We start from the raw sequence: 12,953 nt of genomic DNA on the forward strand, positions 1-12,953 counted from the left end.
TTTATTATGCTCTTATTAGATGAACACCTAACTAAAGTAGGTCTGGCTGACCATCAAAGATTGTCACTTGAAATTTGTGCATAATCATGAAGCTAATCTTTTTGATAAGCTTAGTATTCACAAAAGTTTTCTTAAATCAACAAATGGTCTCTGCAGCATTCTCTAATTTTGCATGCAATTTTTGGATTTCAGATTATTTTGATACTTTTCTTTAGTCAATAGTTTAATTATGTGGAGTTTATTGTTGTCAGATAACCTAAATAAATGAAAAAACTTATTAGTGTACTAAATTTATAGCAGTAAAATCACATCACAGAGGCCCTAATGCAGTAACAGTAAGAACAAAAAAGCTTAAGAACTCACCAGTAGACCAGACTACCACCAAAAAGAAATGAAATGAAATTGATAACACAAAATAAAACAAATTATAGAGGGCAGTGAGTGCAGAGCAACTACCCATTAAAAATAAAAAGTTAGGAGAAAGAAGGAAAGAAAAAGAATAAGATGACAAGTGCTTAAACTTTTCTGTTCTTACTAGTACTGCATTAGGGCCTCTGTGATGTGATTTTATTGCTTCGATGGACTGGCATTTTAGTTGTCGGTTGCGGTAATTTGCATTATGTTTGAAATGCAGAACTGTTCGCAGCTGTTGTATCCAGGACTTCTCTGAAGAGGTTGGATGCAACAGTTTGTCCATTCTTTTTCCTTGTTTTATTTGTCCTCTATCTATTTTTCCTTTTTTTGGTGGTTTATTGTCATTTGATTGATATTTCACGTTTTTTGGCATCTACATTACATCAATTCAGTGCCAGTCTGAATTTCTTATTTATTGGCTTATAATTTTGCCTATACTTAATGTTTTGCTAAAAAAATTTTTGACACATATTCCTACTTTGTATCTTCCATTTCCACTTCTGTCTTTGTCTTCATTATTTATATATATATATATATATATTTGAATAATGTTTGAAATAGTTGAAAACTAAATTTTTCATAATAAAAAGGTAAAGTAATTAGAGGAATATGCTTTTTGCTGCCGCTGATGTTTACTTTACCTTTTTATTTTTTATTATGAATGATTCAGTTTTCAGCTATTTCAAACATTATTGAAATTTATGTATAAGTATATCACATGACAGTAGTGGGTGAATTTGCTAATGCTGTGCCCGTTCTGCCATCCATAGTCATTGTTCATCGATATAATCTGGTTAAGATTACTTTTTGTCAGTGGTGGTGGTGTGGCTTTGCATTGGAGTATTTGTATCTGTCCTATTTTTAATTTTCGCTGCATCAGGACCACTGCTATTCATGTCCTCTGCATTGGCGGTTTGATCTGGGGATCTGATGGCGGACTGATCTTTTGGTCGACTCGCCTTTGCGGCGATTTGTCTAGCGATCGAAATGCAGCGATTCCCTGACCATTATTGGCCTTGTGGTCCTCTGTTGTGATGGGCATAATGGTCAGTCTATTTTTGTTTTATTTTATTGTAGTTGGTTTACATCCCTGCTGGACTTGGTGCCCATCAGAGGGGGCACCATTAAATTTCTATTTAATTGGCATTCAAAATTTAATTGATTATGATCTTTGCATTTTGATTTTCAAAATTATCTTGGAGAGTTTCCTGCTGCAATATTTTTACTCTTGTTATCCTTCTCTTCCCTCCCCTCCCTGTTGGTTCGATCATTATGTTTAATTTTGACTATTTTCGCTCTTCTGTCTTGACATGCTACTGGCACTATTTATTATTTTTTTAATTATCATTCTAATTTACACATATATATATATATATATATATATATATATATATATATATGTGTATATATGTGTAAATTAGAATGATAATTAAAAAAATAATAAATAGTGCCAGTAGCATGTCAAGACAGAAGAGCGAAAATATATAATAATATTGATACATGGTCATGTATAATATACCTGACCATGTATCAATATTTTTCACAACAGTAAAACCATTATTGTAAGAAATGCCACAATTTCCTTATTGCTGCTTTGTTCAATTAAATAAAAAAAAAAAGAAAAAGCATTAATGCATTAAAATAGAAATGATTTTAATTGGATCCTTTTTTATCTACTGGAAACAATTTAGTATCACCTTCTTTTGTGAAATGTTTAATTTCATTATTATCGAATTTATTTCTTTTAGGACATTAAATATACCATCAGATCACTGCACTTGCTTTGCTGTTAACTGAATATTTAAAATGATTTTTTTCCAAAAAATTAATTTGTTTAAATAAAAATTAAGCTCATTTGTATACATACTAAAATTTAAGCTCAAATTTTAATTGCCAAAGATTTTTAGTAAATTTATCATATTTGCTCGTTACTACAAGTGTCTGTCCTGAAATTCTGCCATTTCATGTTAAAATTTGGCTCCTCCTGGTATTAGATTTATTTTATTTTTTTGTAGGAAACTCTCTTTCGGCCATATTGGATGGTACAGCCAGGTTGTCACTACTTACTCGCGGTGAAGATTATACATTAACTATGCCTTATGCCCACTGCAAGGGTATCCTCCTTGGTACTTTGACCATGGAACTTGGTGGAAAAGTAGATATTTGGTGTGAAAAAACTGGTTATCGCACAGAGATTGAATTTAAATTAAAGGTATAGTTGAAATTAATCAATTAAAAATTATTTCAGTTTTCTGCAATAAATGATTATTATTATTGAATCTCTGCAGAATTTACTATCAGTTTGAGTTTGGACCTATCTCAATGTGAGTATATAATGAAACACTATATATATTACCTCTAACACCCTCCTCATTGACAACTACCCTGTTCTAATGCTATCTTAGTGCAGTAATTTGTGTTGTATTAAATTTTTCTTATCTACTTTTTTTACTCTGAAAAGATCTTTTTTAACTGTCTTCGTCACATCTTGTAGCTCTGATGTTTTAGGCCTTATTGATTTTATTCCTCTGAAATTTCATTTTATTTGGACTATTTTCTAACAATAACTTTTGCCCTTGATTAAAATGGCCATGATGTGCATTTGCATATACACGTACAAATGTTTAATCTAATGTTTAGCAATAATCTTATAATTGCTAATCACATTGTTCTGGCACAAACTCTCTTTACTAAATATATACTGTGATTCGTCTATCATTTGCATTCCTATTGAGATTGACCATGAAATACTCATTCTTTAGCTTTTGATTACATTATTTCCTCTGGCAAAGAGATCAGACTTACAGGTCTGTAATTACCCAGTTCAGCTTCTCTTTTATCCATCTTTGTGAATAAGAGAGGTATATCCTCTCCTGAATCCAAGGGTCTCTTCTTATAATGATTTGTAGGTTAGTATACATAGAGTACTGCATACAGGTCTGAAAGCCTCATTTTAGGAAGGATGTAGAGTTGCTAGAACGAGTACAGAGAAGGGCAGCAAGATTGGTGAGAGGAACAAAGGAGTGCTTTTACCAAGAGGCTCAAGTTCTGCAAATTGCAGCATCTGGAGACTTAGACACCTGTGAGGTGATCTGATTGAGGTGTATAAGGCCTTGAATGGTTTGAGCAGGCTCAGTGCTGATGTGATACTTCTGCTTGCTCAGATTAAGAACCTGAGGGGGCATAGATTCAAATTAAGGAAAGCCAGTTGTAGAATAGATGTGTGGAAGTTTGCCTTTAGCCAGTGGGTAGTTGATTGCTGGAACAGACTTCTATCTGTTGTTGTGGAAGTTGATAGCTTAAATAAATTTAAGGCTGAACTAGACAAACATTTGTAGTGAGTGGATTGGTGAAATGGGAAGTTTTTTTTTTATTTTTTTTTTTTGCTGATGTAAATTGAAAGCAAGCTATATAAGCTTGTTTTCCTGTGTATGCCTCAACTAATGCTAATATGAATTAAAATACTTTGTAACCAATGTATGTTAAATGGTTATATTCAAAACTCCATCTCTGAACATGACACCGCTGTTAATAGACTGGCCATTATCCTAATGATGTCATGTGATGTACACCGATAAGTCAAAACGTTGACCAACGAGTCATTAAATCATCAGATCAAAGCAACTGCAGGTGAACTATCACACGTGCACGGGTCGGGACATGGTATAAAAAACACCTGATACTGCGCTCCATTAATCAGTGTTACTCTTGTTCTTCAGATGGGAAAGGCAGTGGACTCGAGCGCATTTGACAAAGGCCAAATTATAATGGCCAGATGACTGGGTCAGAGTATATCTGAAACGGCATGGCTGATGGGGTGCCCACGGTCAACTGTGGTTAGTACCTACTGAAAGCGGTCCAAGGAGGGGGGAACCCATAAACTGCCGCCGAGGTGTTGGATGACCACAACTCATCGATGCTCGAGATGAACGAAGGCTCTCCCAGATGGTACATGGCCAAAGAAGGGTGACTGTGGCGCAACTAGCTGGTAATTGGAATGCTGGTGACGGGAGTATGTGTCACAACACAATACATCGAATCCTGCTGAAAATGGGGCATGTAGCCGCAGGCCGTTCATAGTGCCCATGCTAACCATGGTTCACTGGCAACAGCGCCTACAATGGGCATGCAGGCATCAAAACTGGACCTTGAGTGATTGGAAAAAGGTCATCTGGTCTGATGAATCATGTTTCCTGTTGGCCCCCATGTGGACAGCCAGGTACGTGTGTGCATCATTTGCCTGGGGAAGTGAGGGCACCTGGATGCACTGTGGGACGAAAAGAAGGCTAGTGGCAGCGGTGTCGTGCTTTGGGTGATGTTCTGCTCGGACACCCTGGGTCCCAGTCATCACTGTGCCGGTTACTCTGACATCCTACCACCTACCTAAACATTGTTGACCAGGTACACCCTTTCATGGCAATGGTCTTCCACTCTGGTGGTGCTGTCTTTCAGTAGGATAATATGCCATGCCACGCCAACCAGATAGTTCGCCACTGGTTCACAAACATGAGGAAGACGATTTGTTGGAAAAATACAGGACCATGCTGAGGAAATGTCGCGAGCTAGGCCATAATGTCTGTGTCTGCAATTCTGCCCAGACATGATAGGAGGGATTATATGTTAAGAGCCTTGTGGATTAACTCAAGACTTGAAGGAATCTGCAAGGCTTTTGGGGGGGGTAAATTTCTATCAGCATGGCCCACACTTGTAGGTAGAAGGAATTTGTTTTGTAGAGATGGGATACACTTAAACAAAGGTGGTGCAAACGTTTTTGCCAGTATTATTGAGGATACCTTAAAGGTTCAAGGAAACTGCTAGTTAGGGGGGATGTGGGTAATACTGACACGCGTTTATCTGATAATATTGGTCAATGTAACTCTTGCACATACCTTAAGAGTTCTTATCTGTTACCCCAACTGGACGTATTATCTAGATGTTCTGGGGACAAAGACGTTTCACGTGAGCGGGTAGCTAATATCAGGGAAGAGAGCCTAAAAAACTTCAAGGGTTGTGTTAGGGTTGTTAAATATACAAGAACAGTAAATCTTAATTGTTTATACAGTAATGTTAGAAGTGTCGTCAATAAAATGAGCGAATTCGAACTGCTGGTTAAAACAAGTAACGCGGACATAATAGGGCTTACAGAGACGTGGTGCCACCCGGAAATTGGGGATGTTGAGTTTCAGTACGGCTTGTATAATGTATTTAGGAAGGATAGGTTAGATAGAAGGGGTGGTGGGGTAATGCTTCTTATCAGAAGCAGCCTGAGTGCGATGATAGCTTTCCCGGGTTCAGACATTTCACATGCTAGTATAGAGTCTGTATGGTGTGAGATAGTTGGAAACAAAGGTATAATGCGAGTAGGAGTAATCTACAGACCAGGTGATTGTGAAGATTATGACAAAAGCCTCTACATGCAAATGGAATGGGCAAGTAAGCGTCAATGCCTTATTATGGGTGATTTCAATTTGCCTCTAATTGATTGGAGTAAATGGGAAGGAAACTCGACATGGGGAACAAAATTTTTAAATCAACTAGATGACCTGTTATTTGTATCAACATGTCAGGGAAAGTACTAGAGAAAAGAATATCCTAGACCTCATCATCACACATAAATCAGATGACATAACAGGGCTGACAGTAGAGGAACCAGTAGCAAGAAGTGATCACGGAGTTCTACGGTGGATGATGACGAGAGAGGTAGCAGAAGTAAAGGGCAAAGGAATGGGTTTTAATTTCAGAAAAGGAAATTACGATGCCTTAAGGTACTACATGGCTTCTATTAACTGGTAGATATCGCGCAGAGAATGAATACAATTGAACTGTGGTACGCTTTTAAAACATTAATCACAGATGCCTTGAATGCGTATATACCATTAAAAAAATACTCCACGAGAAGGGTTCCAAGTTGGATGAATAGTGAAGTTGCCACATTACTTGAGCAGAAAAAGGTGGCATGGAAAGGTTACAGAGCAATAAAAAGTACTAAAGCCTATAACAGCTACAAGGTGATGTGTAATAGAGCCACAGAAAAGGTTCGACAGGCAAAGGCAGTTTATGAGAAATCACTAGCAAACAGAGCAAAGAGGGGGGATAAAGAATTCTTCACATATATAAATGCCAAGAAGAGCAGGACAAACCCGATCGGACCTTTATGTAAGGGAAAGGGGATAGTAATAAATACACCAGCTGCCGTTGCAGATGAACTCAACAGTTATTTTGCATCGATATTTACAAATGAAAAGCCTTTTGTGGCAATGGGAAATTGTGGGAGCGAAGTTAAAAAATATGTAATTAATGATATTTCGCAAGATTATTTAATGAAAAAACTTTCGAGCCTACAGACCAGTAAGGCTCCTGGAGCTGATGGAATATACCCGATAATCTTAAGAGAGGCGGCAAGCGAGTGCATTGAACCATTGAGGCTAATTATGCGAGCATCACTAGACTCTGGGGAGATTCCCTTGGATTGGAAAAGTGCAAATGTATCTCCCATACATAAGGGTGGCTCTAAAAGTGAAGTTGGAAATTATCGACCTGTCAGTCTGACTTCAGTAGTAGGGAAAATCATGGAGGCAATGATCAAGGGTGGAATTCAGGATCATTTGGATCGAATTGAAATTCTCAAGGATACTCAGCATGGTTTTGTAAAGGGAAAATCATGTTTAACAAATCTGGTTCGCTATTTCGAAAGGGTCACTCACGAGCTGGATTTAGGGAATAATTTCGACATTGTTTATTTAGATTTCAGCAAAGCTTTTGACTCAGTCCCACATGAGTGGTTGCTTTATAAGCTGGAAAGGGTTGGAATCACTGGGAAAATCCTTAGATGGATAGAAGGATGGCTTCAGGGCAGGAGACAGAGGGTTGTGATAAATGGCTATTCCTCAGATTGGGTTGATGTAAGAAGTGGGGTTCCCCAAGGATCAGTATTAGGACCACTGTTGTTTTTAATTTTCATAAACGACATTGATGAAGGGATAGAGGGCGTGATGTCTAAATTTGCAGATGATGTTAAAATTGGTAGAGTAGTTAATGATCACTGTCAAGCTGAGCTTCTTCAGAGAGACCTAGATAGACTTCAGGAATGGTCAGAAAAATGGCAGCTGTGCTTTAATCCAACAAAGTGTAAGGTATTACACCTGGGAAACAGTAATCCCAAAAAAACTTATTCACTTGGTGGAGTTCAACTAAACCCAGTAGTGGAGGAAAGGGACTTGGGTGTTACGATACGGTCAGACATGAAATTCTCTGAGCATTGTAAACAGGTTGCAAGGAAGGCCCATGGTGTCCTATCGATGATCTATCGAACTTTTGCAAGTAGAGATAGGGACGTGATAATCCCATTATATAAGGCTTATGTTAGACCACACTTGGAATACTGTGTTCAAGTATGGAGACCGCACCTAAAGAAAGACATTGAGCTTCTTGAAAGGGTGCAAAGAAGGGTAACTCGCCTGGTGAGATCGGCAAAAGGGTGTCCTTATGAAGAAAGACTTCGAATATGTGGGTTGCAGAGTTTGGAAACTAGACACCTTAGAGGAGATTTGATTGAGGTGTTTAAGGCTCTGAGAGGCATCAGTAAAATGAATGAGGACAAAATTTTCAAGATTATAAGTGATGCTAGAACTAGGGGACATAAATTCAAGTTACGGGGGAAATGTTTAGATTGGACTGCGGGAAGTTTTATTTTAGCCAGCGAGTTATAAATTACTGGAATAAGTTGCCTTCATGGGTGGTAGAGGCCGACAGTTTAGGGAAATTCAAAGGTCATCTGGATAGTACTTTCGGGTAAGGGAAGCGCATAGGATGATAGGTTTAATTTCCTTTTTATTTATTTTTTATTTTATTTTTTTTATTTATTAATTATTATTATTGAGTTTATTTTATTTATTTTTTGTTTTTATCATTGTTTTGTTCGGATTTTTTTTTTTTTTTTGGCTGGTGCAGCATAAGCCATAGGCTTTCTTGCACCATGCGGCCGTTACTAATACTAAGACTTCCAGGTATTGCCCTGGCCTCCAAATTCTCCAGACATTAATCCCATCGAGCATCTGTGGTTTGTGTTGGAACAGCAACTCCAGTCTGCATCGTCTCAACAACTGACTTTGCACGAGTTAAAGGATCTACTGGTTACGTGTTGGTACCAGATACCACAAGACATGTTTAGAAATCTTGTAGCATCCATGCCTCGCCAGGTATGAGCTGTTTTGGCTGCATGTGGAGAACCAACATCATATTAGGTAGGCGATCATAATGTTTTGGCTTATCGGTGTAAGTTGCATTGCTACTTCTTTTCTAAGCATAATCTATTTCATCATAACTGATTATGTAAAACATTCTACATCTCTGAAAAAACAAGACTGCATTACCACTGTTTTATAACCAAGTATTAATACACAGCTAGAAATTAACTTTACAATTGATAACATAATAACAATAATAAAACTAAAAAATAGATTAGCAACTCAACTTATTAGTTAAGAGAGTTGCTAACCTTGCTAATTGAAGGCTAGAATTTTAACAGGAGTAAACAAAGGTAGATATAGACACAATGGAAGATTAATGATGAATCCTAGTGACTGGATCTAGCTTGCAGATTAGAGCAAAAATACTCAAGTCTTAGTAAGTTACTCAGACTTTGTAAAGTTTGAGTAGTTGCTTATATTTCTGATGTCTAGGTTAAAAATATAAAAGAATATATAGTATAAAAAGCCAAAGAAAACCAGTAAAAATGATGATTCTCTGACTTATGTTGTACTCAACAAAACAATATGGAACAAATCTTGTGAAGGGTGTAGACCTCTCAATTTGGCACATAACGAGATCACTGGGATTATTAACCAATGGATGTATTTTGGTCTATAGGTCTTCATTACACAGCTGTGCAATAACATGTTTCCTGTATGCATGGTCATCAATAAACTTAGTGGTCTGCCTGTGTATGCCTTTAGGTGATGTTATTTGTTATGGAAGAAATCATCTGTATCTATTTTCCCTTTCCTAATTAAGAACTAATACCTTACAAGTCCTCCTGGTATTTCAATTTTGCTCCAGAAATTAGGTATGTAGGTGCCACTTGTAAACCTCTCTATCCTATATCTAAAATGTAGTATAATTTTTCTTTTTATGACAACTCTCCTGAGCACATTGGGACTGTTTTAGTGATGTTCTTCAATCCATGATAAGAATATTGAGAAAAGAAGAAATCTTGAACTTGATTAATAACAAATGCTAAAAAGAAAAGCCGAAGTGCATTAAAAAGGGTAGTAGTAGTAGTGGCACGTGATGCAAGAAAGCAAGTGTATGAGCTTATGCAGCATCAGCCAAAAAAAAAAAAAAAAAAAAATCACACCATTCCCTCCAAATGCCTGTCCAGTTCCTCCTTAAATTTATTTAACCTATCAACTTCCACAACGACAGATGGAAGTTTGTTCCAGCAATTAACCACCCGCTGGCTAAAGGCAAATTTCCGCACATCTATTCTACATCTGTCCTTTCTTAATTTGAACTTATGTCCCCGTAGGTTCGTAATCTGAACAAGTGGAAGGATCCCATCAGAATTCAGCGTGCTCAACCCATTCAAGGCCTTATAGACCTCAATCAGATCACCGCGCAGGTGCCTAGTCTCCAGCCACTGCAATTTGCAGAACTTAAGCCTCTCTTGGTAAGAGGATCCCTTCATTCCCCTCACCAATCGTGTTGCTCTTCTCTGTACACGCTCAAGTAAATCTACATCCTTCCTAAAATGAGGCCTCCAGACCTGTACGCAGTACTCAAGGTGTGGCCTGACCATTGCCTTATACAGAGGGACAATCACCTCCTTTTCCCTGCTAGCAAAATTCCTATATATCATTGACAAAAGCCCATGACCTGCCCTAGCAGCCTGTCTGCATTGCTCAGAAAACGTCATATCTGACTGCACAATTACTCCCAGATCTTTTTCATTTTCTACCACCTTAAGTGGTGTAGTACCACACAGTTGGTACGTTTCTCTGGGGTTACTTCTACCCATATGCAGTACTTTGCATTTGTCAAGGTTAAACTTCAGTTGCCACTTCTTAGCCCATCTGCCCAAATTATCTAGATCCTGTTGCAGTAGCACACTGCCATTACTGTCATTAACAACCCTGCCAACCTTTGTCATCTGCAAACTTCGACATTAAGCCTGATGGCTTCCTAAGGGTTAGGAACTTAAATGTGAGTTTTTGCTGGTATGCCTTCATCTGCTGATGTAGGAGCAAGAATTAAGGACTGGGAACATGCCTTTTAATTGGATAAAAAGTATGATGGGGAATCAGTATTTTGTTCAACACATGTGAGAAATAACTAAGCTGAGGGAGCTGAAATCCTTAAGCCTATCACTAACCAGATGTTTGGGTTAGTGATGAGCTTATTGAGAAATGTTAAACATTTTTCCATAATTAAGAAACTCGGTTTAAAACTTAATTTAATTTTGCATGAATTTTAAAGCTATTGTCATTACTCAGTAGAGATAATCTAATGTGAGATTAGCATCTATGTATACAGTGATTGATATCAAATAAAGACAATGTGTTTAAGGCCTAGTACGATCAATCAGTGTACTCAGTAACAGAATTAAAATCCTGTTGATCACAGGCTCACCCAACATCTGTGAATAGGGCAAAACTAAAATTTAAGTATTTCTCATATCTGTTCCAGATTTCCACACCAGGTAGAAAAGACCTGAGTTAGACCCATCAATGATGCAAGGAATTTTTATGAGCTTTTTCACAACATGGCTGAGTTAGTTATCCTCCATCTTTCTGTTTAGATTTTCATTTACTTTAGTCCTAAAGATTTAACAATTTCTGGTTGGTCATTTGTTTCTGCTTATTTTCTCTATTTGAATTCAACACAAATGAACGTATGTGAACATTTGAATCCAACTTACAATTCCAGAAAATTGCCAATTGAAGTACACATTATGATCTTAGTTTTGTTGATAATGACAACATCATCAGCAAACTAAGGTTAGTAATGTGCATTTCATTTGGCAGTTCATCTGTCATTATATCAACAGTTGTTATTGTCTTGATTTAAATATGTAATCAAGACAGGTCACAAATAAATATGGTGGCTAACATGTCTCCTGTATTAGCAAAGGCACATGATGCAAGAAAGCAAGCTTATATAGCATCAGCCAAAAAAAAATAATAAAACACACACACACACACCCCCCTCTCATTTCATCCACCCACTCACTCCAAATGTTTGTCTAGTTCTGCCTTGAATCTATTTAAGCTATCAACTTCTACAACGACATATGGAAGTTTGTTCCAGCAATCAACCACCCGCTGGCTAAAGGCAAATTTCCGCACATCTATCCTACAACTGTCTTTCCTCAATTTGAATTTATGCCCTCTCAGGCGATTATTCTGAGCAAGAGGAAAAATCCCATCAGTATTGAACATGCTCAAACCATTCAAGGCTTTATACACCTCGATCAGATCACCTTGCAGGTGCCTGGCCTCCAGACACTAATTTGCAAAACTTAAGCCTTTCTTCATAAGAGCAACCCCTTGTTCCATTCACTAATTTTGTTGCCCTTCTCTGTACTTGTTCCAACAGCTCCACATTCTTCTTAAAATGAGACTTCCAGACCTGTACAATACTCAAAGTGTGGCCTGACCATTGCCTTGTACAAGGGGATAATCGCCTCCTTATCTCTGCTAGAAAAATTCCTGTATATCATTGACAAGACACCATGAGCTACTCTTGCAGACCATCTGCACTGCTCAAAAAATTTCATATCTGCCTGCACAATTACCCCCAGGTCCTTTTCACTCTACCACTATCAGTGTAGTACCACACAGTTGATACATTACTCTGGGGTTACTGCTTCCCATATACAATACTTTCCATTTGTCAATGTTAAACTTTAGTTGCCACCTCTCAGCCCACCTGCTCAACTTTTCTAGATCCTGTTAGAGCAGTGTACTGTCATTAGTATCATTAACAACCCTACTGACCTTTGTATTGTCTGCAAACTTGGACATTAAGCCTGACATACCATCATCAATATCATTAATAAATACAGAAAACAACACTGAACCCTGGGGGACTCCACTAATAACATTAGTCCACAAAGAGCATGTCCATTGATTACTATTGTCTTCTCCCACTCAACCACCATAGCAGCAATTTGCCTCCAATGCCACACTGCTCCAATTTGTGCAGCAGTCTTCCATGTGCAACAGTATCAAAAGCCTTTCTAAGATCCAAATATATGATATCAAATTTATTTTTTGCATCCATTTCCTTTGTGACCACGTTGTAGTATCCAATCAAATTGGTCAGACAAGACTTCCCCTTAACAAACCCATGTTTTGTCTGAGCTATAACTGAAGTCTTGTCTAGATGATCCTGCAGTGCTTCTTTAATCAGTGCCTCCATTAATTTCTCAAACAGAAGTTAAACTAACAGGTCTGTAATTACCTGTCTCCCTTTGATCCTCCTTTGTGGATTGGGGTCACATTTGCACAAATCCAGTCCATAGGTACCACCCTAATAAAGTA

At 37.7% G+C, this 12,953-nt stretch overlaps 1 protein-coding gene across 8 annotated transcripts in view; it reads left to right on the plus strand.

Moving 5' to 3' along the window:
* The window catches only part of LOC150080016 (oxysterol-binding protein-related protein 8-like), a 464,021-nt gene that overhangs the window by 392,791 nt on the left and 58,277 nt on the right, over positions 1 to 12,953 (plus strand). For all 8 annotated transcript variants that reach the window (XM_090383709.1, XM_090383711.1, XM_090383710.1 and 5 more), the window contains one exon: positions 2,430 to 2,626. In XM_090383709.1, the coding sequence (XP_090239835.1) occupies positions 2,430 to 2,626 (197 nt within the window). The remainder of the gene's footprint in view (positions 1 to 2,429; positions 2,627 to 12,953) is intronic.

Source organism: Mastigoproctus giganteus, chromosome 10, assembly GCF_048544385.1.
Source record: "Mastigoproctus giganteus isolate SK-2022 chromosome 10, ASM4854438v1, whole genome shotgun sequence".
NCBI lineage: Eukaryota > Metazoa > Arthropoda > Arachnida > Uropygi > Thelyphonidae > Mastigoproctus > Mastigoproctus giganteus.